The sequence below is a fragment of the Sphaeramia orbicularis genome, chromosome 8 (assembly GCF_902148855.1).
Source record: "Sphaeramia orbicularis chromosome 8, fSphaOr1.1, whole genome shotgun sequence".
Taxonomy (NCBI): domain Eukaryota; kingdom Metazoa; phylum Chordata; class Actinopteri; order Kurtiformes; family Apogonidae; genus Sphaeramia; species Sphaeramia orbicularis.
The window spans coordinates 30,157,745-30,182,021 of record NC_043964.1 but is presented as its reverse complement, the minus strand read 5'-3'; the positions used below and the strand labels follow the sequence as shown (position 1 = coordinate 30,182,021).

At 37.9% G+C, this 24,277-nt stretch overlaps 2 protein-coding genes across 5 annotated transcripts in view; one reads left to right on the top strand and one right to left on the bottom strand.

Annotated features, from left to right (window-relative positions):
• The window catches only part of cep112 (centrosomal protein 112), a 114,553-nt gene extending 113,970 nt beyond the window's left edge, over window positions 1-583 (bottom strand). For all 3 annotated transcript variants that reach the window (XM_030141740.1, XM_030141741.1, XM_030141743.1), the window contains exons 1-2: window positions 524-583; window positions 3-120 (exon numbers count right to left, since the gene is read on the bottom strand). In XM_030141740.1, the coding sequence (XP_029997600.1) occupies window positions 3-102 (100 nt within the window). In that variant the 5' untranslated portion in view covers window positions 103-120; window positions 524-583. The remainder of the gene's footprint in view (window positions 1-2; window positions 121-523) is intronic.
• A 1,151-nt stretch (window positions 584-1,734) lies between these two features.
• Window positions 1,735-24,277, top strand: part of prkcab (protein kinase C, alpha, b) — a 179,167-nt gene continuing 156,624 nt past the window's right edge. The window contains exons 1-2 of one of the 2 annotated variants that reach the window (XM_030141048.1): window positions 1,735-2,063; window positions 2,274-2,305. In XM_030141048.1, coding sequence (XP_029996908.1) covers window positions 1,897-2,063; window positions 2,274-2,305 — 199 coding nt within the window. In that variant the 5' untranslated portion in view covers window positions 1,735-1,896. The remainder of the gene's footprint in view (window positions 2,064-2,273; window positions 2,306-24,277) is intronic. The other variant, XM_030141049.1, reaches the window with a different exon arrangement.

The following is a 24,277-nucleotide window of genomic DNA, read 5'->3' as shown; positions in this document are numbered from 1 at the left end:
ACCTGTCTTGTTTGGGTGTTTAAGGACATACGGCTTCATGTCCAGTAGACAATGGTCAAACTCTTTATCCAGCCTTTCCCATGAATCCTCGTGTTTGCTCATGGTGGCTTAAGGGAAAGCCTGAATAGTTATAATAGTTAAAACACGTAAGTTTAAGTTAGATACACAGGGAGAAGCTAGCTAACTAACTAACACCGTCAACCACATCACGCTAGCTAACATATTCAACTTCTGAAACATGGTTGACACAACATATTACCCTGTACTACAGTCAGACATTACATAGAATACCATAAAGTACCGAAACTGTGATGTTAACCAGAGCACCCATGTTAAATGAAGCTACTTGTTGGAGGACTGATGCTAACGCAGCACATTAGCGGACATGATGCTTTTAGCTAACTGATATACGCTCGGCTTCCACTGTTGTTTCCAGCTGACATTTACGAACACACGCGTAGCATATTAAAAAGAAAGCTCACTATACATGGAAGTTCGTAATATGGACGAAATAAGGATGTACCTTGAGCACGGATTTCGCCGCTCAAAAATGATTCAAAACTTCAGCGTCCACACTTTACGCAACATCCGGTTTCCGTAGCAATGCAGCGTCTCGCCGTTGCCATAGAGACTACGCTGCACATTTTTTTTTTTTTTTTTTTTTTTTTAACCAGGCACATTTGCGCTATGTGCGTCTTAAAATTGACTTGGTTAAGGTTGGTACGGAAGATTATTAGGGCCACTTGAAAAAAAAGGTCTTTTATATATATATATATATATATATATATATATATATATATATATATATATATATATATACGTGTGTGTGTGTGTGTGTGTGTGTGTGTGTGTGTGGGTATTCTGAGAAAAAAGTCAGAATTCTGAGGAAAAAAAGTCAGAATTCTGACTTTGATCTCAGAATTCTGACTTTAAACTCAGAATGGTAATACAAAATACATACATATTGGACCTTTTTTTTTTCCAGTAGCCCTAATCCTTTTCTGTAGTGTTTGCCCTGTAATACTTATGAGAACAAAATTCACACAAATCCTGCTGATATCTCTGTACCTGATACTGCAAACGACATTTTCCTTCTAACTGAAACATTTCTCACTTTTCATCGTATATGTAGGTCTGACAGTTATTTTTATTTCTTAAAAACGACTTGCCAGGAAACTATATCATAGTAGCTGTGTGTGAAAATAAACGATCCTGGAAAAAATGTAAACCTGCAGTTTAATTTTCGTCCACAAAGTGGCGCACAACACCTATACTTAATCAGGTACTCAGCAAGCCATGAAAGGGACGTGTTGCCTTCAGGTACTCCTCGTATTTACCTCTCAATGTGTTTGATCTTATGTATCAAATATAACAGCACATTAAGCCTTGCAGAAAATTTAAAAAAAAAAAAAAAAAAAAAAAAAAAAAAAAAAATTGAGTATCAGAAATATTCATGGGGTTTTCCTGCTACGAAACCAGCAGCCCATAGTAAAAATAGAGGAAGAAGAAAAAAGTTGTTTAAAATATTATTACCGTCCTAGTCACTGGGCCATCTGCGTGCATATAAAACCTATGCATCTGTCCTGTGTAGGACAGAGTTTTTTCATCACAACGCTCAAAAATATTTCATTTCATTATTTGTTATGCACTTAAACTGATATGAAAATTTCCCTTTGCATTGAAGGCAGACTCGAGCTACGTCACCTTGAATGAAAAAGAAGCGCTCAGCTGTGGAAAAGGCATTGGGAGGCGTGCGGTCTGTCAACAGCGCTCCAACAAACACAGCACCACACATCTGCAGCTGTGAAGGGACGAAGACCCCACAGAAACCAGCCGGGACAAAAGACAACTTGTCGTTGTGTAGTTTTTTTTGTTTTGTTTTGTTTTTTTCCTATTATGGCCGACCATCATTTACATTATAATGACTCGGCGGGCGTTGGGAACCGATTCGCCCGTAAAGGTGCTTTGCGGCAGAAAAATGTCCATGAAGTGAAAAATCATAAATTTACAGCAAGATTTTTCAAGCAGCCGACGTTCTGCAGCCACTGTACAGACTTCATATGGTAAGAATTCCCTTTACTTTGTATTGCTCCAGCTGTGCTTTTCAGAAAACAGGCTTGATTACGCTTAAAGCATGACTCCAAAAAAAAAAAAAAAAAAAAAAAAAAAAAAAAACTTTTAGGATGGCAGTTATATTTTAGGCTTAAAAATCAAGCTTTAAAAATCTAAACAAATCTGTGTGCATTAATACGGACTTGTCTCTTTTTTTCTAGGGGGTTTGGAAAACAAGGATTTCAATGCCAAGGTAAACACCTGCTTGCATTTTGTGGTATTGGCAGAGATTCAGTCATAAAAAAAGATAAGATTAATAAGAAGACAATTTGTTTCACCTGAGGGGCACCAAGGCTTCAGGTTTTGCAAGTTTGATTTTCCTTGGAAAGGCCACAGCCTCTGTATATACAGTAGCTAGGGTGTGTGTTTGGAGTCATGTCAACCTCATGAGCTAAAGATAAGAGATCCAGGGTTCCCACAGAAATTGTTCAAATGTTAAACTTTATTTCTCCAGACAAGCCATTTTGCAAACAAGCTTTACATATTTTTTTTTTATTACAATAACTTTCTTTGCAATTTAAAGACATTTTTTTGTCCCTTTTCTTGGACGCAATCCATCTTGGTCACCAGTGCTCTGTGAAGACAAGAAACAAATTAAGCATAGTTTCATAAGAGTTCATTAACCAATAATATGTTTAAGTGTCAGTTGACCAAACCTGTTGTCAGATTAGAAAACACCCATCAACTTGGCATAGGACCTTTGACGCCCTCAAAGATTCCAGACGCAAGTGGTGTATATGAGGCTCTGGAGGCAAAAACCCGGTGATTGCGGTAACCATTTCTTGACTGGACAAAGTAGTTTGACACAGGAAAAACTGATTTTCCAACCCTCTGTATAACCACAGCATCCTGAGTGTTGATGACTGGTCCTTGCAGAGGCCAAGGGATGTGCTTGTCAAGTGGTACGTAGCCGGTTTGGCTGAGGTATAAATTTCCATCTTGGTAGATTTTCAGAGGGTAAGGGCTTCCTGGCACCTGAGAAAAGATAATCTGGGGGTCTTTAGCAGCAGCAGTTCCAGACCCTTCACCTACTTGGCCATAATTTGCAGACACAAGGGAGGAGCTGCCATAAGATGACGGAGGAGAGCCAGCATTTATAGATGAGTAGTCAAACACCTGTTCATAGAAGGGTTGAGGGGTCTCTCTCTTTGCTGTGGAGCCTTCGTTGGACTGTGTAACATCACCATAAACGCCACCAAGTCCTGGCCAAGACCAACCATAGTAGACATCTCTGTTAGGATAGTAGGCGAATGGAGGGACTTGTATGTAGTTTGTAGGGACAGCATTAAGCAGTGGTGATGGAGAGCCTGGTATTGCTGGATTACTTTGCGGGACTACAGAATTTAAAGGAAAGACAAATGCTTTTTCACCATTTTTCATCCACACTCCTGACTGGGCATTAATAGGTTCCTTCACCCATGGCCCGCTTTGTTTGACTAGCAAGTTTTGGTTTGTCAAGAAACCTGGCACCTGCAAAGGATGAAATGGAACCTCACCAACCACAACCTGGGGTAGAGGGTTTACTTCAGTGTCCTCGTCATCATCATCATCATCATCATCGTCATCATCGTCATCGTCATTGCTTAAGTTAACAGAAGGATCCTCAGGCCGATTCGTCAGATCTGTTTAAAAAACAAGTTAATTAAGCAACAATTTCAGAGTCAAAATGTAAAACTTCATTATAGAAGTCATTACTTTGTTTGAATGGTGCTCCAATACTGCTGCTAAACAGCAAGACACTAAGCAAGAAAACCCTGCAAGAGAATTCAGTAACAAAAGTCAATTTAAGTCTTAAAGAGTAAATTAAGTGCACAGCAAGTCACAACATAAAAACATACTGTAATAAGAGTCCAAGAGCCATGACTTTTAGCTGAGAAGCTGCACCCTGTACTCCTCAGAAGCTATGGTTTGACATGAGCAGGCTGAACTTTCACATATAACCTGTGGCTTCATCAAACATTCTTCTGTTACTTTTATACAGATGCACCCCTCCTCTCTCATCAAGGACCATTAGCAGCAGCTGCTAGCGGAGAAATCACTGAGCAGATAATAAACAGGTGTGGCGGCTGGACACCACCACCTGTTGTTTCTGTGTGAAAGCCACTGTTTTACACATGCTGGATGTAATTTGAACGTGTTTTGTGTAGGACTGCTTTGTATTTCACTTCACGTTAATCTGTGTGCTTATGGTGTTGGCATCTCAGCTTGTTTCTCCGTGGATCCTGTTGTGACAGACAAATGGGAGAGCTGCAAATATTAAGTTAAGCATGAAGAATACAATAGAGATACATGAGCTCAAATACAAAATATCAACAGAGAAAAGGGCCTACATTAGGAATACATCATGTTGAGTTTTGTGAGATCTTACAGTTAAATGTAAAATAAAGAAGACTACCGGAAGGCCAAAATTACATTTATAGAAATAATAAAAGTCTAAAGATGATAAACTATCATGTTTCTGCCTATAAATAAGTAAATGCTTGTCACAGCTGCTCTGTCTTCAGGCTTTCGCTGTTATTCTTGCTCTTGTTAGATCAATTGTAAAGCATGATAAGACAATGGAAAAAAAGCAGAATCATTTGTGTCACATGGGCTGAGACTGAAGCTTTGTTGTACAGCAACAGTCTCCAGATGGTTTATATGAGTAGTTCAAACCAGAACAAACCTCATCAAAGACAACATTTTCTAGATAATTGCATGTCAGAGAGTTAAAGGTTGTTTTTTTTTATATTGAAAACATCAAGAGTAATCTAACAGCGGCTATAAAAAAAGGTTAACTGGTCTAATCTGACCACACTGGTATAATGATAAACATCATCAGGTCAATGAACTCACACATGAACCCACACATCTACTGTTCACCCGTGTCTCTGTCTCCTACTTAACCCATCTTTGTATATTTTCACTAGAGCCACTGCTGTCTCTGCTGTTTCAATTCAGGGTGTCATGCTGCAGGGTCATGTTTCTCAGAGATTTAATTAAGTCTCTGTACAGTGTGCAACCTACATCCTGAACCTGACTGCACGCACATGAATCGAACCAAAGCTCTGGAAATTGCACTTCACCTTCATACTCCTGTCCTGTTGTACATCTACATCTGTATTTACACTTGTACGTTACATTAGCTAGCTTCAAGTGTCATTTGCAGCTCTTGCCATTTCCGGCTTGGCCATGGATGCATTTCAAAAGTGGGATGTCTGTAGATACAGACTGCTTGTTCTTGTAGAGTGTGTATAAAAAATGGATTGCCTCTTTGAGAACCATACAGTAGCAGAAAAATCCCCAAAGACGTTGATGCACTGACATGCGGAGTAGATGCATAATGGTTGTGGTTGATAGAATGATGGATGTAAGGGCTGCTGGATTTCTATTGCCTCTAACTGTAAGGCAGACAATACAGTGAGATGTTAGTCTAAATGTTTATTACTACAAAAGTAAAAGTGTAAGTCAAGGGATAACTTTCCTTTTTGTGAATGTCAACGTGTTAGTTGTGCACAGAACTGAACAACAAACCTGTAAAACCAGCTTTTCTGATACAGGGTAATATAATCAGATCGTTGTGGCCGTAACACTGAAATCACCTCTTGGCTGCTAAAGGTGGAAATGTTGCATGTGTGAGTTCACTTGTAGAACATTTGGCTTAATGAGGTTATTGCAAAGGTGATAAAGTGTTGCTCCTGTAATCATTCAGTTTTATCAATCTCCCTGCATAGCTGTTATCAGTTTACGGTTTCTGAGACGTGGGTAGGTTAAAGGCTGCCTAGAGCTTCCTGCTGTGTGTTGTAAAGTTAGATTGCAGTGTAATGTTTTATTCCAGTTCTTCTGTAATCGCCCGCCTCCGCCACACAACAGCGAGCAGTGGAGTGGCGACTAAATGTAATGCCTTGGCTTTGGAAACGTCTTTATTGCTGAAGTGTCTCTGTGTAGGTGGAGGGCCCAAGCCCCTGCAGTTCCCACACTGATGACTGGGGAATTACGTACCTTTCTTGGTCAGGGAAGTACGACAGAGACTAAATCATTTAATAACCAGCACCACATGCCCTTTTGTTCATAAGCCTCACAGTTCTTTTTTAATAACCAGACATTGTTCATTTAAAGTTTTATAAGAATTATACGAGATGCGACTCAGCTCAAAATAATAAAAAAAAACCTTCATATTGTTAATTTCTCTCCGTAATTTAATAAAAATCATTTGTACGTGTATTCAAGGTATTTTTCTAGAAGACATATCCCAAGAGAATAAACTTTACCTGATGAATACTACACAATAAAATTAACCCTTTCAGGCATGAATTATGAGAACCTTAGTTGAGGGTTGTTGTTTTTTTTTTTTTTTTTTGAATGTTTTTATTCCTCCTTAGGCATGAAAAAAACGATGAGATTGAGTTGTTTTGTTTGTTTTTTTCCCGTAGATTTACAAAAATATCCACTCAGCTACACCATGAATTTTATTCTTGAAGCAAAGAAACCTGTATTTAAAACCCAATATTGTAAAGTGATATGAAAACAGTGAAATGAAACCATGTTTAATGCAGCTAATCTGATGTTTTCTCACATTTTAACATATTCTAATACTAGTTATTACTCACTTCATGGAAATAATATGCAAAAAATAACAATTAACAATTGATTTCCACTCAAGAACCAATCAAGAACAGCAAAGTTACAGTAATGGTATGAATTGCAGTTTATGAGATGATGCATAAGTGTCCACTGTGTTGGATGATATGGAACTAAAACAACTAAACCCATGAATATACAAGAGAACAGCTGGAGAATAACTGTCCACTGTAGTGACCAGTATGCATGAAAGGGTTAAAACAAGTGCAGTGTATTAAAAGCCATTATAAAGAAATTTAAAAAATTAAGATGCTCTAGTTAAGTATAGATTAAAATTCAGCGTAATCCAAGTTTCTTTTTTCTTTTTGTCTTTGGAGATCTGTCTTTACTTTATGTTGTGCCCTCAGCCACTGTAGACTGACCTCAAACAGCCCAAGGACTGTGGAAACTTATTATTAATGTATGGAAAAGGCAAGTCAAATGAATAGGGAAAAAATTTGGCTTTGAGGTTAATGGAGGTCATGGGTTTTACTACCAAACAGCAAAAAAAAAAAAAAAAAAAAAAGTGAATAATGAATAAATGGAATTTATTAGGGTGCAACTTTCTGGAAATCAGATCAGATGAGTTTTAGAAAGTTTGTACACTCAAAGCAGTGAGAAGGAATAATCTGTTATGTATCATTAAAACACAGAGTATGGTGGATTGTAGCTCTGATTTGCTTTAGTTTTTCATGAAGAAGTAGTTACATGAAGATGCTTGTTCCTTCTCGTTAGTTCTTTTGGAAGAAATTCATGTCACAAAGAGTCACTTGCTCTTCAAACTTTGAACACAGGAGCATCTCATTGAAACCACTACTGTGAAGTGAATGACTATGTTTCAGTGTTAGATCACTTGCAGCCTTAGTGGATGCTCTGCCCCCCCACCCTCGCCCTCGCCTCCCCCTGACTCCTCAGCCTTTGAAGCTGAACGTCTGTGGAAATGACAGTGCCATCTGGAAAACTGGGGACCCATGACTTGGAGGAATGTACTATGTCTGGACACGAGCGAGTCGATAGATGGAGGGAAGAACACAACAACACAATGTAGAAAAGGAGCTGTGGAAAGAAGCTCAGAGGGAGGCAAAGGTGAACACATAAGTACGAGACTAAATAAACCGTGGAGGATTCGCAATTGCATGGGTGGAAGTGTGAGGTTGAGAGATGAGGGGCCTTTTACACATTCTGTCTTGTTGCTTTGGAGTTTTGGCAGCGATAAAGCAAACAGTGCAACTACTCAGAGCAGATGAAAGAGAGTGGAGTGAAACCAGTGGCACATATTAAGAGTGGATCATGACCAGCGTGTAAAGTGTACCCAAGTCACTCCTGACTATTATAGGCAGGTGTGACGAAGCAATCTGTTTTGTATTTATTAGAGCCCGACCAATATGGGATTTTGGGGCCGATGCCAATACCGATACTGGGGGCTAAAAAAACCAATATCCAATATATCAGCCGATATCCGATATTGGCCGATATATGAAATAAGAACACTGATCTACACGGGATATAAAAATCTTATAGTAGATAATTGTGGACAGGTGGATAAACAGTTGCATAAATCTTTGTTTATCTCACAAATATAATTTACACAACTTTCAAATGCAAACTATGCAATCACAAAAATAATTAGAGCAAAAAATACTACTTACCATACAATTATGTTTTCACTCACAAATTTTGATGTCTGCTTCACGGCACTACAACTTCTTATATGGACTAAGGACTAAACTGAGCATGTGCAGAGTGAATTAGGTGAGTCCTAACTTGTTCCTGATTGGAGCAATTGCAAGAGTTACAACTGACCCGTGTTACAACTGTCCCCAGTCTCCCCTACACTATTAACACCCAGGCCTGCTGGCAGAATGAAACTGTGAGGTAGACAGGAAGTGCACGGAAGTGTGTGTGTGTGTGTGGGGGGGTGAATACTTCATAAGACCGCGGCTAGCTCTGTGATTGTGTGTGGGGGGGTGATAGCGCGTCATTGTCCGAGCAGGAGTGAAAGTGAAACTAACTCACTTTAAACTTCCTCTTATTCTCCGGGCAGCACACACACACAGGAGCAGTGAGCGACAGAATCTCCGTGCAGTAAAAAAAAGTTAATATATCGGCTATATCGGCTACATATTGGCCGATGTTGATTAATTGGCGATACGCTATAATTGGCCTGATTAATCAGCCGGCCGATTAATCGGTCGAGCTCTAGTATTTATATCTTATTGACTCAGTGGTCACTTTTCCATTGACCCTCAAATTGCGCAAATATAACTTGTGCATAAAAATTCACCAAAAGGAAAAATGACAATTTCACCAAAAGTTTCATTTTTCGATTAAAAGTTTTTGCGCTGGCAAGAGGTGGTCTTTTGGGCGTAGCGCAAATGATATATCATGCAAAACTGCAATGAAAAGACCTTTTTTTCACAACTAGAGTCAGGTGAATTTAAAAAACGGATGTTGACATACGTCACAACAAGTGACGAAGAAGAAGAAACATGTCATGGTATGTGTGGACACACCAGGAAACCCAATCATGATTTAATTTAGTATGAGATAGAGGGGTTATAAATAATAATAATGAATATATCTGTAAATCAATACCATATTTACGTTCGTCACCATGTTTATAGAATGACTTCTCGTGTCATCTCGCAATAATAAATAAACAAATCATCACATCTGTTATTTAATGGAAAAACTGACATTACGCACTTCTGTTTTCTAGACATTTGGTAAATATTGGTAAATTTTTGCACCGATGTCAAATGGAAAAGCGACTATTGACAAAATAAACGGAAATCAGTGACAGTATAAGGAATCAAGTTTATATTGAATGAAAGGAAGCAAAAGAATGTTACATAAGATCGTATATTTGCTGCCTATTTATTGGTAATGTCTGCACTCATGTTGATATTATGATTTAAGTTACCATCCCCGTGTTGTTTTCTTCCACATTCCGCTACTTTGCTTTCATGGTGTCATCTCCATATCTGTATCCAACCCAGTTGTTTGAAATGCATTTGCATAGAAACGCAGCCAATTTGCCTACTCTCGTTTCCAACTCAGTGAATATTTACTTCTAATCAAGTGGTAATGATGGCATTTTTATCATGTGAGCAGATGAGGGGCGTTGGGTGTAGGCTGCTCCACCACTCTCTGGGACATTCATTACCCCTGTGGGCGACATCATGTTTGTGTCATTTAGCATGACGAGAGCTGACACATGCCTCCAACAAGACCGTCACTGAGCCCTAATGGCAGTGTAGGTGTGGAGCCAATCACTTCCTCCGCTCAGAATGGAGCAAGCGGACCTCATTAACCAATCAAGGAGCAGCAGTGTGGGGGTGTTGGAACATGAGAGCGAGAGCTGTGTAACTACTGATGGGGAGCCCCAAACAATAAACACTTACACCACAGCAAGTTGAGAAGTGACACTGCTCTTCTCTAGTGACACTGGTCTGAAAGGTCCTTGTATTTAGATGTCCTTTACTTCTAAAGATGTGTTCATTCATTAAATTTTGATTCGGTCGTTTTGCAAAGTAGTCTCTTAAATGTAGTTTTTTTTTTTGGTTTTTTTTTTATGTATTAATTCCTTTTTTTAGTTTTCTGTGGGTGTTTTTTTTTTTCTGCTGTACTTGACTCTTTCACATTTGTTGGAAATGGAAAGAGTTCATTAATTGAACAACACAAATCATCATTTTTTAATTTGCACACTCATGTACGATGGAGGGTGAAGCTCATCACACACATTACTCAGTACTGACTGATAAATGTTTAACTGAAAAAAAAAAAAAGAGATTTTAAAAGAGTACAAAATAAACCCACAAAGACCCAAACATCCACCGTCGACCAAAAGCATCAACTGATCCAAACTGTTGATCCACTAATCCTATCAATCCATGGAAATTATTGATGTCAAATACAGTTTGTCATCTTTTCATGGTCATCAGATATGACCCATTTGGATATTTAGAGGCTCCATAGTGAATGTGGAAACACCGTCATCTTCTACAGCATTGATTCACCAGTGAAACCCGTGGAGTTGGATCAGTGACAATGGATGGAGACACATGTTTTATGTTCAATGAATAATATATTTTACTGAAAAAATATTTTTTTTCTTAACTTTTTTCTGTCTTTATATAATCTTTGAATTTACTCTCAGCTTTTATGAAAATCTACATGATCAGTCAATAAACATAGCAATATAGATAATTTTTACTAGAAAAAATGCAAAATTCAGAGGATAATATTATAATGAATGGTGATAAATCACTTAGGAAATGTTAAATAGAGAGAAAAATTCATTTTGGAACTGACAAAAACACCACACTGGGTCCTTTTGAGTGAAAATAAATAATTTTATATCAAACTATTCTGATAATGGTTCTGTTATATAGATCATTACATATATATAGAGAGATCAATAAAATTTGTTGATTAATCTAAGGTAATTTCCAATTAATATGACTGACATCGATGCCCAGTAGTTTCAGTTTCACTTAAAACTTTCTTTTAGATAAATCTTAAAAGGTATAAAGTTTAGCTTTCAGAGTCTGCCTGGGACTCATTAAAATAAGCTTGTTGAAAGTGGAGACATTATTCAAACGCTCTTTAAAATATCAACAATTTTAAGACCGTCTCCCTGCTGAATGGCATTAATTACACCATGAGTGGAAGCTTAGCTGGCCGGGCTAATTATGTGTAATTCTGCCTCTGCTCTACATTCAGAATGCCCTTTTTACTATTGAGTGTTAGGTCTCTCCATTGTCCCCTCCCTCTGTCTTTTCCCTCCTCTCTCCATCCAATGTAGCAACATTTCCATTTGGTTATCATGGTAACAGCTCTGGCAGTTTCATGTGAGTTTTATTATCATCCACTCTTAGCGATTACAGCCCCGTGGTCATGTTCTGTACGTCAAATCCCTACAGCTTACATATTTAGCTGATTAAAATGACAGTATTCAGACATAGACTAATGTTTTCTACAGATGGCTTTTATATATTGTGTGTGGCATTGCCCTTTTCAGCAGAGTTTAGGTTTTATTTCAGAATAATCATTCTGAGCTTTTTTCCTACTATAACTGAGTTACTATTGTTTGTCTTCAAATTGAGCAATTTCCTTGCACTGTGTGTGCACTTTCATTATTGGGCAACATGGAAAGTTGAGTGAGTTACCATTTAGTCCACGTTAAACATGCTTCATTGTAGTGAAAAATGGAAATCTTTACTGAATCCACATCAATTTTGAGTAAGTCATTTTACCTAAAAACCACTGAACAATGTTAAAAACTACATAAATAACATTCAGAGCAACCTTCTCATTTCCCCACCTCTGTCTTCCTCTATGCCCTCTACCTCATGTTTTCTTAAACTGGTACTTTACAATAACAAGTTAATTTTGGGGCTGGGCAATATGTCTAATTAAGTCAATGAATCAACATTTTGCTGTCTAAATTATGAAAAATGCCTAATTTACAAAATTGAGATAATTCCTCTAGAGAACTGTCTAGTGCAGCAACAAATTAAATGTCAACCTGTTTGCTTCTCGCAATATATTCATTGTGAATGTGCTTTTCCAGTCCTGTACAGTATAGTTAGAAAAAATTAATGCTTTGAGTTCTGTTGTTGCTGGGAAACAATCAATTAAAATTGCCAATCATCCATGAAGGTTAAATTTTTGTCCTTATCGCCCAGCTCCATAGTGGCTTTTCCATTGGACATCTTGTAATGGTGCTAGTACAAACACAGAATCCAAATGCAGAACTCAAACACCAAAAATATAGTTCAAAAGGTTTATTGAACACACACACACACACACACACACACACACACACACACACACACACGTGAAAAATAATGATCAGTGACAGAATCTTGAGGATAATAGTTGGTGATATCCTCCTCTGATTCGTCCTCCGGATCGAGGGCGAAAGCCCGTCTCCCCGAGCGGTGTTAGGGGTGTTTTTCCCGACTAGGGAAAAGCAAAGGGAGGTCAAGGACGGAAACAGGTCATACACAGGTAGGCAAACAATCGGGCAACAGGACATAAGGACAAGGCAAAAACTCACGTACCGGTAGTCAGGGCGAGAAGGTCAAAACCAGGTATCAGAAGAGGCAGACAAAAACCAGACAGGGAGCAGGCAGAAGACGAGAAACCGAGGAATCCAAAAACAGGTCAAAAAACAGGCAAACAAACAAACGAGGTCAAAACGCTGGTCAGAACTACAAGAGTTACAAACTGGCATCTGACAGGGGGAAGAGACAGGGTTTAAATACACAAAAGGGAGGGAAGACAACGAGACACAGGTGGAGCAAATCAGGGCGGAGACAGGTAATCAGGTAAGAGGTCAGAACAATCAGGGAACAGGAAGTAAAGACGACAGACAAGACACATGAGGGGAAACTTAACAAAATAAAACAGGAAGTGACAAACAAAACATAAAAGATAGACAAAACCAGACTAACGTCTGGCTGCAGGCATGACACATCTGTGCAGAACTTTACAGATATTTACTAAGTGTCAAAAAACAGAAGTGCATAAAGTCAGTTTTTCCATTAAATCAAAAATGTGATGATTTGTTAATTATTGTGAGATGACGCGAGAAGTCATTCCATAAACATGGCAACGAACATAGATATCATGTTGATTTACAGCTATATTCATTATTCTTGTATATTAACCCTCTATCTCGTACTAAATTCAAAAATGATTCAGTTTCCTGGTGTGTCCACACTAGGGCTGAAAGATATATTATCGTATCGATATCTAGATATGAACATTCAAGATATTAATATCGAAAAAGCAACGATATAAACGATATAGATTTCCCCCGTGCTTGCCCTGCATGTACAGCTCTGGAAGTCACAACAAATTTAATTTATTCGTACTTTATGTTAATATTGATGACTGGCAGTGAGTTCTTATAAATAAAACTGCACTTTCCACATTCTTTTGTATTACGATGTTTGTATTTTTCTGAAAAATGCCTGGTTTTCACTGAACCTGTAGTCATATTGTATCGTATTGATATTGAGATATCTGGCATGAATATCGAGATATGAAATTTTGTCCATATCGTTCAGCCCTAGTCCACACATACCATGGCATGTTTCTTTTAAAACTCTTCTTCTTCACTTGTTGTAACACCCGTCAACATCCATTTTTTTTAATTCACGTGACTCTAGTTGCGGAAAAAGCTCTTTCCATTGCAGTTTTGCGTCATATACCAGTTTCGCTACACTCAAAAAACCACCTCTTGCCAGTGTGAAGTTTTGCGAAATAGTTGGTTTTCCATCAGGCAAATTTTTGTGCGCAAGTTATATTCGTGCAGTTTGAGGGTCAATGGACAGCGACTTATGTTAATTCATTTATTAAGTTGATCAGTTAATAGGTTAAAAGGACATGGGTGTAAATGGTTGTTCGTTACTATGTGTCTGTTCTGTAATGAACTGGCTACACATCCATGGTGTACCCCACCTTTACCTGATGTTTGCTGAAACAGGCTCCAGAGGATTAAGTGCGTTAATGAATGAATGCATTTTACACTCTCACCCATACATGAGTTTATTCATACTTACTGCCTGCAGACAGGAGTTGATACCTTGAGGCATAGATTAGCTTGGATGGTGATTATGCTATCTTATTTTGTCATCTGGATGTGTGTTCTTATGACATCTTGGAAGTTGAGAGAATCATTTGGTGGTTAAGCTCCCGGCTACATATTTTTCTGTGTTGTTTTAGTTAACCTTTTCACCCGTGAGACATTATTTCAATGAAACGTGTTGCTGTGAATTTTTGTCTGGAAGTGTCTTAAAAGCTGCTGTGAGTATGTGCTTGTGTTCCTTTTCTTCAGTGGTTTTGCTTTACTGTGTGTTTTAGGGTCAAAACAGGGTGGAATAACAGAAAAAGACAAAGAGATGAATTGAAGTTTGACAGGTTTTTACTAAATAAGGCACTCAGAATGTACATCAATAACAGATTTAGGATGTTGAACATGAACTGTGAACTGGAACATTTGAATTTTGTCCCAGTAGTTTTTGTTTTTGGGCTCCTTTTTTCTAAATCAGTCCACCTGCTTTTTGGCACCTGGTTAGACTCCAAAAACCAGTCACGCAGTCAAAACTCAATAAAAACACATTAAAAAAGGGAAAATTACAACACTGCAAAACAACAGTAAAAAAAAAAAATAACGACATGGAAAAGATAAAAAAAAAAAGCCCAAACCATCTTTTTTATAGCAAGCCGGTTTCACTCACTGCTTTGTGTTCCACAGGCAGCATGGGTTGAATTGAGCATGCTCAGATGTCTATGGAAAATACGCCTATTCTCACATTTGAAATTTTTCCTATTGCACAATCGGTTGAATTTTTAGGAATATTTAAGATAAATCATACATACAGAATGAGCAACACAGACACATTAGGGGTTAAAGGGTTAACCTCAGTTCCTCTTCATGCTCAGTGGTGCAGTTACAGGTTCTCTATGTCATCTTGCAAACTCCAGGCCATCTATCTGTAGTCCTGTACTCTCCTTTAAATGTCAACAAGTATCATTCCTTAATGTCACTATCACATGTGTTTCTCATATACTGCTCATATAGGTTAGTGTCCATCGGTACCATTACTTACTTGTCCTTTATTTTATTACTTATCTTATCTCAGAGCTGCGTTCAGGAATGCTCAGGAAAATGAAGATACTACTCCACTATCTGTTAAAAAAACGCTTACCTGCTGAGAAGCTATTTGATGTAGAAACAACATTTCCACCTCATACTAGGAACGCCACTACACATACGCATGTGATGCTATTTTAACGACCGCCAAAGCTGCACAATGTCCGGATATTGGCTGTAGCTATTCTTTGCCTGCTTTGCTGGCTTGTCAAATTGAATTGAAGAACCTTAACAGCCCATGCCCAACAGGGTTTTGGATCTGTCTACCAGTTAGCAGCCCTGAAGACAGACAGACACAAGACCTTCTTCTATGTCAACGTAAGGGGATTGCCACAGTCTGGGTGCTAGACAAAGAGTTCTCATTTAAAACTCCTCACGTAAAAGGGGAAGGGAGGGGGCTGGAGAGAGGTAGAGAGGACCAGGAGTGAGAAGGAACAGATGACAGTGGTAGGAACGGCAGCAAATGATTTATGTGTTGGGTTAGAGGCACTTTGTGTTAAAGCATATGTTAAGTAAGGAGGACTGAGCTGCATTGTGTGTCCATTTTAGGCACACACACACACAGACACACACTAACACACTCACACACACCCTTAAATATTGGTGCACCAGGTTAACAGCACCAGGGTGCCAATCACAACCTGTACTGTCAGAAAATCATTGGGACCAACAGCTCTGTTTTCTTGATCTCTTTTCTTTATCTACTGTAAAGTCTTGCCAGATATGCCACGGTGGTGTGCCAAGGTTACCATGGTAACAGTGCTAGGCCCTCACTCTGTGCCAAATCTCTATCACTGGTTTACCCTAGGCAAGTACTCCCCCTTATAACACCCATAAAACCAAAACATTTGTTATTTCCAAAGAATAGTTTAAGTGATAATTCAACGTGGGAGCTTGGCACCTTCTCAGTTTCCGTTAAAGCCTTGAAGCAAATAGAACATGTTTCAGTAGGTGAAGTTATTTACTTGTTGACCTGTCTGGGTGGGGAAGTTGGGACTCTTTTGATCCTGTAAAGCCTGAACCATTAAATCATTGACAGAAAATTCCAGGTTTTTGAAACTGAAGCCTTTATTGGTCCTTCTGAACAACCAGTTTCTTTTTTTTTTTTTTTTTAAATATCAGTTTCCATGTATGGGTTTCAGTTTTGTATCATATTTGATACATCGGGTCTCAATGCTCAAATATTATTATTAATTTTGAACAAACAAAAACATAATATAACACAAACATGTCTAACAAATTGGTAATTCCTTTTCAAAATCATCAAAGTTCTCCCTCCTTCCTCATTAATGACAATCTTGTAGTGCCACTGGAAAGGCCTCTGGTGAACAAATTCCTCCCCCCTGGTGGATTATCTGTGTATTTCATATATCTAATTGTACACATCAGGTTTTTCAAGAAAAAAAATATCACACTGATCATGTAGAGGGCTTCAAAACTCATGTATCAAATATGATACGTTTGGCGTTATAAGGTTAAGACTGCTTGGATGTAGACATGAATGGAGCAGTAAACTCTCCAATCAGAAGCACTTGATGATCACACCTTGGAGCACATAAAGTTGTTAGACTGTTTAATCTCCAGTTCACAACACATTCTACCCCAGTAGAGCAGTGACCACCACAAGTGCAATATTTTGACTTTAACAGACTGTCTCAACGGATCATGTCACAATGTTTTGCTTGCATAACACAATGTCATCTGGTGACATTAAAAAGGGGTCTTTTTGGAGGCTCAGCGGCATTACTCAGCTGAGAGTGGGTAGTTAATTGTCAGGGAGCTGCCTGTGTGTTTTTGCCGAGACACAAAACAGTGTAATAAGATGACACATGCTGTTCCCTCATAATCTATGTTTTAACAAACAAAGGCAAAAGAGCAGTTGAAGTCTCAGAGGGAGAAACTGAAGAGGCAAGGGGACGATGGAGATGCTGGAAGGATGTTTCCCTCAAAAAGAAAAAGCGTTTGTGGGGATGCATCTGTCTGTGCTGTTTGTATAACACAAAGTGGCAGGAGCAGTCAAAGCACTGAGGTCTGTGCAGTTTCCAAAAATGGTACAGAGAACAGAGACAGAGATTTTTTGACAAAATGCCGTAAACGGCTGGCTCATAGTGTCACAGTGAACATGCTGGTAACTTGCTGCAGTGTTCTGGAACATCTGTGATGAGATGACTTTGTCCCCAGTATAATGATAGTGTTTATGTTTCTTCTTATTTAGCTGTACCTAGTGCTGCACAAGACACCATGTCAGCATCGCTGTTTCAGTGTTTGTATCTGCAGTTGTCACAGTGCAGGACATACAACATCCATCAAGACAAATTAATCCAAACACATAATCCATCTTCTTCTGCTGTTTTGGTGCTCAGTAATAAAAGAAAACTCCTGGATGTCATTTTCTGTGACTGACTCATAAAAGATGATTTGCTTTTTTTGTGGGTTGACTTGCTGTGACATGTAGGTTCTGCATGCACACGGAGAGACCAATCATCATCATTCTTGATCAATTTACCAAACAACCAAAGCAGGCCCTGGCCTTGCTTGTCATCGACCGCAATCTGAAAAATAAAAAGAGAGCAGTTTTGGTGGCAAAAAGAAAAGAAACATCAGTTGTACTGTGTTGTAGTATTTTGGCTACAGAAATGATGATGTTTTCAAAAATGGGTACTTTGACAACACTACCTTCATGGTGAGTCAACCATTGTATTAACCATTAAAATCAATTTTCAGAATTAAAAGAGTAGTCACATCGCTGACTTGATTTTGTGTTCAATGTGTTGAAATCATTCATACAGCACAAAAGTTCAAGAAAGGATGATCTCACAACATCTTCGGAGTAAACAGTCTTTTTGTCCTGGTTTAATTCACCCTTGTACAGACTGTTACTATGTGTTCCTGTATTTTATACGTGGATGTGTTTTCCTCTCAGATACGAGCCTGTGCTTTATCTCAGCAGTGCTCTGTGGGGTGAAAGATGGCAGCTTGAACCTTCATCTATAATATATAGCGCACCCGTGATTTATATAAAAGACTGGACAGAAGACCTACATTCCGACATCAGGCATTTAACCCTTCTGTTCGTCTGTGCTTCTTACCTACCTGAAGCATATGTTGCCATAACAACACATTAGTGTCCGTTAGTTCCTGTCTCACACTCAAGGTGAATGGATGAGTAAATTAATTGTGTGTATGTGGAGTATGTCGACGTCTACTCTGGATGGAAAGATGCCCCCTAGGGGAATTCACCTCATGTGTCTCAGCGCCCCAGCTGTGCTTAATGAATTCTGAGCTGATTACACCAATGGCTATTTTGGGAAAGGTTTTAGAGAAATCAGTCTTGAGGATTTTGAGACTGAGCTGACTTTAGGTATGATGCTGGTGGGTACAAGTATTAAGACTAAATAAAACTAAGATGCATGGTGTCGGGTTAATATTTGCTGTCATTGCCATCACATTTTACAAAATAATTAAGTAAACAAATAACCTGTTATACCTTTGCAATCGATTGTGTCAGCTGCAGGTCTCTTATTATAGCTCTTTGCATCATCTCCTCCTTTTTATCTTCCTTATCTTATTACATTTATTCAAATCAGTTGTGAGGAAAATTCCTAGTTAAATCTTTTAACTGTGCAGAATGGGAAAAAAAACGGAGTCATACTGAGAAAAAAGGGAGGAGAACAATGCAGATAAAAGGTAACTAAAAGGCAAATAATAAAGGAAAAGCAGGGAGTGTGTGGCTAAGATGGACACAGGGGACTTTCCCAGCCTCAGAGTAATATTTTTGCTATTTCTGGGCAAGGACAAAGATGCAGGGAGACAGGGAGAGTGAGGGAGAGGCAGAGGGTTAGAGATTGTGTGCCAGTTTTCTGAAGCGTGTGTTCCTTCTTCCTGCTCCTGTGGTGCTGTGTGTGTGTGTGTGTGTGTGTGTGTGTGTGTGTGTGCGTGTGTGTGTGTGTGTTGTGTGGTTTGAGGGTCACCCAGTAAAAGACTGCAGCGCGGCTCTTAGTCATCTTCACACCTCACTCCTTTTTTACCTGACTGTCCATCTGTCTACCTATTTACCTCCAGAAACAGGTCCCGCTGTAAACAAATTAAAATATGCAAATTTTTTACCTATGCATAAGGTTAGAGAAAACACTCAGCACCAAGACTACTGAAATTTTAATGAGAGTATTAAGCTACTGTGTTTACAATTTTCATTTCCTAAATGATTTGTGACCAGATTTTAGGGATGCACCGATACTGATGGTATTTTCTGTTTGTTTATTTTGTTATTACTTCCTCTTTTTCCCAGGGAAACAAAGAAATCCTCATTACACAAAGCTGAACTCTGATGCCCCCATGATGTTATCTTTGAATAACACAAATATCTAAAAAAAAAAAAAAAAAAAAAGAAAGTCAAACCACAACATATTGCCATCATACTGGGAAGGAAAAGGATATTCTCACAGATGCTCTAGCATATTGGGACCAACTAAATGATTTCTCCAATAGTTGATGTCCATCAGCAAGGCTAATATTGGTCATAGCAGTGTTCTTCCAATATATCCGTGCATCCCTACCACGTACAGTTGTGGAAAAAATTATTACATCACCCCTTGTTTTCTTCAATTTCTTGTTCATTTTAATGCCTGGTACAACTAAAGGTACATTTGTTTGGACAAATATAATGATAACAACAAAAAAAGCTCGTAAGAGTTTAATTTCAGGGCTGATATCTAGCCATTTTCCACGTTTTCATAATAATCAAAATCATTTCAGTTCTTACATCAATATCTATGGCATTGTACTGCCAAAAACAGTGCTTTTAGGCATTCCATGTTTTCTTTTCTGTCTGTTTTAGTTACATGATACACACAGGAGTTAGTACTGGATTGCATAACCATTGTTTTGATGACTTTTGATGGTCTACTAATTTTTCCACAACTATGTTTTCATTTTAAAAGTACTACACTAAAACAAATATGTTGTAACCATAACTAGAGTGGTGAGTTTGTTTCAATATTTTAGTGTCTGTCCACCTAAGTGTTTTTGTTTCAGTACACATTAACTTGCAGAGTTTGTGTAACATGTTATTTTGCTGCTGAAGACAAAATAATGATGAATTACCATAAGTCTATGAGCTGAGGGTCCACCCTCTGAACCCCAATGCAGTGAGTCTGACTTACACAGATGATTAAGACTTTTATTAGAGTGTAAACATGTTTTTGATTCATTATAGAAATCCAGCATGACAAATTAGGCCGCCTCAGTCTTGGTAATTAATGCCAACACTGCAGCTATATGTACAGAAAATGTCGACTGAGTTTCATCTAGATATTGGCAATATTGTTATAATCTTAGACCAAAATACCACGTACATGCACAGTTTCTAGCCAGATATAACAATTGAAAGCCATGACACAGACTGAGCCTCCAGAAACCAGAGGAAAACTAACTCGCCTACCTTTTATAAGAGATGATAAAAGTATGATTCAGGTTGTGGATCGTGATTCTTTCTTAAAAGATACAGTCGCGGAAAAAATGACTAGACCAAAAGTAATCAAAAGCAATGGTTATGCAATCAAGTACTAACTCCTGTGTGTATTATGTGACTAAAACAGACAGAAAAGAAAACATGGAGTGTCTAAAAGCAATGTTTTTTGCAGTACAATGCCATAGCTTTTGAAGTAAGAAATTAAATGATTTTGATTATTAGGAAAACATGGAAAATGGATAGATATCAGCTATTAAATTAAACTCTTATGAGCTATTATTGTTGTTATCATTATATTTGTCCAAACAAATGTACCTTTAGTTGTACCAGGCATTAAAATGAATAAGAAATTGAAGAAAACAAGGGGTGATCTAATACGTTTTTCCACAACTCTATTTAATCTTTTAGTCAGATTGCCCTGCCCTAATTTATCACATACTAGAAGAAGAATTCTCTACAGTTACAATGTGAAGATGCTAATGGGATGAAACATTTCCTCCTCTGATATCACACACAGGTTATAAGATGCTTTAAAGGTGAACTGCTGGTGAGCATGAACTCTGTTTCACATATTGTCACTGTTGGAAACTTCCTGCCTTAAAGCAGGATTTATTGCAGACGTTAGCTGCTTTTCCAAACACGTCAGTGCATATACATTATGTACATTTATGCATACAAACCCATACTTTGGTGTTGGTTTTTCTTTCATACGTGTATGTACAAGGAGCTCTGGAGGAACAGGATTGGATGAGGAGGAGGAGGAGGAGGAAAATAAGGAGAGGAGAGGAGAGGAGAGGAGAGGAGAGGAGAGGAGAGGAGAGGAGAGGAGAGGAGAGGAGAGGAGAGGAGAGGAGAGGAGAGGAGAGGAGAGGAGAGGAGAGGAGAGGAGAGGAGAGGAGAGGAGAGGAGGCTGTCAAACCTCAGTCCCTAATCGAAGGTGTCACGCCTGTGCCTCCTCCTCGTCTTTCCCAGCCTCTTTGCTCTCTTCGGGTAAAATATAGCAACAGGCACCATGGGGGAGAATCAGCACTTTACTAACATGTTTTCTTTGGCATTTGTATGTTAAAATGGAAGGAATTTCATCCTTTGATCCGCATGTAAAATCCCATTACTGAAATAGCACAGGAGGTTTTATTTCTTACATTCCATGTCATCTGTTTTTCACGTGTCTGATTTACCAACATTAGGATTTTTCCTTCTGTGACTTATGTCTGTCATGTAAACATACTATCAGCTTCATCATATCACCGCACTGAAGTAATAAGAAACAGACTTGTGAATGAAAGTACTAATTCATCACACTAAAGTACACTCAATTCTTTCAATTAGGTCTACAGCTTTGCATGAATTAAACCATTGTGAAAACTGTTAGGTTTGCTTTTAAGTGCTGCCTTTAAGTGTAAGAAGGATGTGTGTGGGTTTGAGGGGGTTGCATGATTTCTCACCAACTGTTTGCTTAAAAGCGAGCGCAGTGTTAACAAAAGTAACAGGATTATGGACAACAAAACTTGGCTAGAAAGAAGTAATGTTGAAACCGGACTTGTCTTTTTCACTTTATTCAGGTTTTCCTCAAATTTTCCTCTTTCTTTTTTGCTCCACTGAACAGCGACTTTATTAGGACTTGAAATATAAACATGGGAATTGACACAACAAACACTGGTGATGAGGGTTGTTATGTAAAAATCTTGAGAACAAATACCTCACTTTAGTGCTTTACACCTTGGTAACCCTTGTTCTGATGGTGTGAATAGCTTCAAAAGACTGTTAATATCTGATTAATAAAGGCTAATAATTAGCTTTTATGCTTTTACCAATCTACAGTATGAGTGTGATATTCTGTGTCCAAGGTTATGACATATACATATCCATAAATATATGAAAACAGCAAAATGCAGGCACTCTGCTTAGGGTCCCAGTGGGGACCTTCGTCACACACTAACTCCTTCTGTCATGGAAATACAGCCAATGAGAATGAAGCCAAATATTCTTGCCAAAAAAAAAAAAAAAAAGCTATTAATGGTATAATTTTGTTGAGATATATGTCTTTAAACTACTATAATGGCTCCTAAAACTACAAAAAAGCCCATATTTAACAAAGTAGTGCTCATAGCAATTAAAATAATGTACCAATGTAGTCTTCAGCTTGGATAATATTCACAGTATTTAACATTTTAACATCCACTCTTTTCATGAGGAATGTTAGACTTATAACAGAAGACACATAAGATTAATATGCATGGATTAGACGTCATCTGAAGAGGAACATCTGTGTAGAAAATGCAGCTGAAACACAAACCAAAACTACATCAGCTTAAACATGGCTCCTGTGACCTTAATGCAGTGATTCCCAACCTTTTTTTGCTCGTGACCCCATTTTAATATCACAAATTTCTGGTGACCCCAGACATTCAAAACAGAGACTTTTTTTTTTTTGGCTAAAATTAATTTGTTTTTGATCATGTAATAGTTTGCTATACTATGTTGCAAATAAACATTAATTTTAGCTGACATTTAGACTATATAATGTAAATTTTTATTAGTAAGTTTTAATTTTTAAAAATAAATTATTAGACATTTCAGGCGACCCCAGACATTGAAAACGGAGACAATTTTATTAGCTAAAATTAATTTGTTTTTGATCGTGTAATAGTTTGCTCTGATAGGTTGCAAATAAATGTAATTTTAGGCAACATTTAGGCTATATAATGTAAATTTTTATTAGTAAGTTTAAATTTTTTATCAATTACTAGAAATTTCAGGCGACTCCATTTGAATTCCAGGTGACCCCACGTGGGGTCCTGACCCCAAGGTTGAAAATCACTGCCCTAATGAGTCACTGGTGACCTGGTGGATGTTAAAAATCCAGCTCAGTATCAACTGGAATATGATATTGCAACAAACTTTAATATATTTGAATTAAATAAGGTTACTTTTATATTCAGTTCAATTTAGTTTAGTTTATTTCGAATATGCAACAAAACAAAAGTAATCCTACTTAGTCCTTTGAAATAAAACAGATTGCAAGAAAAAATTAAAAAACAATACATATACATGAAAACAAAGTATGACTTCATTCGCACATTTGAAAAGGAGTGGGAGGAAGTATAATTTATTTAATCCCACCCCTTCTCCACACAACAGTCTATCCTTTAGTTTCCTATAAGCATAATAAATGAAAAATCTAAATAGTTAACCTCACTTATCATCTTCACATTTATACATACACACCTATATTGTCATACCAGAAAAGTAAAAAAAATAAATACATACACACATTCTCGAAGGCAACATGAAATGAATACACAATAAAGTAAACAATAAGACAAAGTGAACAACAACAGCAATCAACACAGTAACCATCTGGTAATACTCAAACACCTTCTTCAGTTTTATACAGTGTATAAACCATCTCTTAAAACATCTTTTTA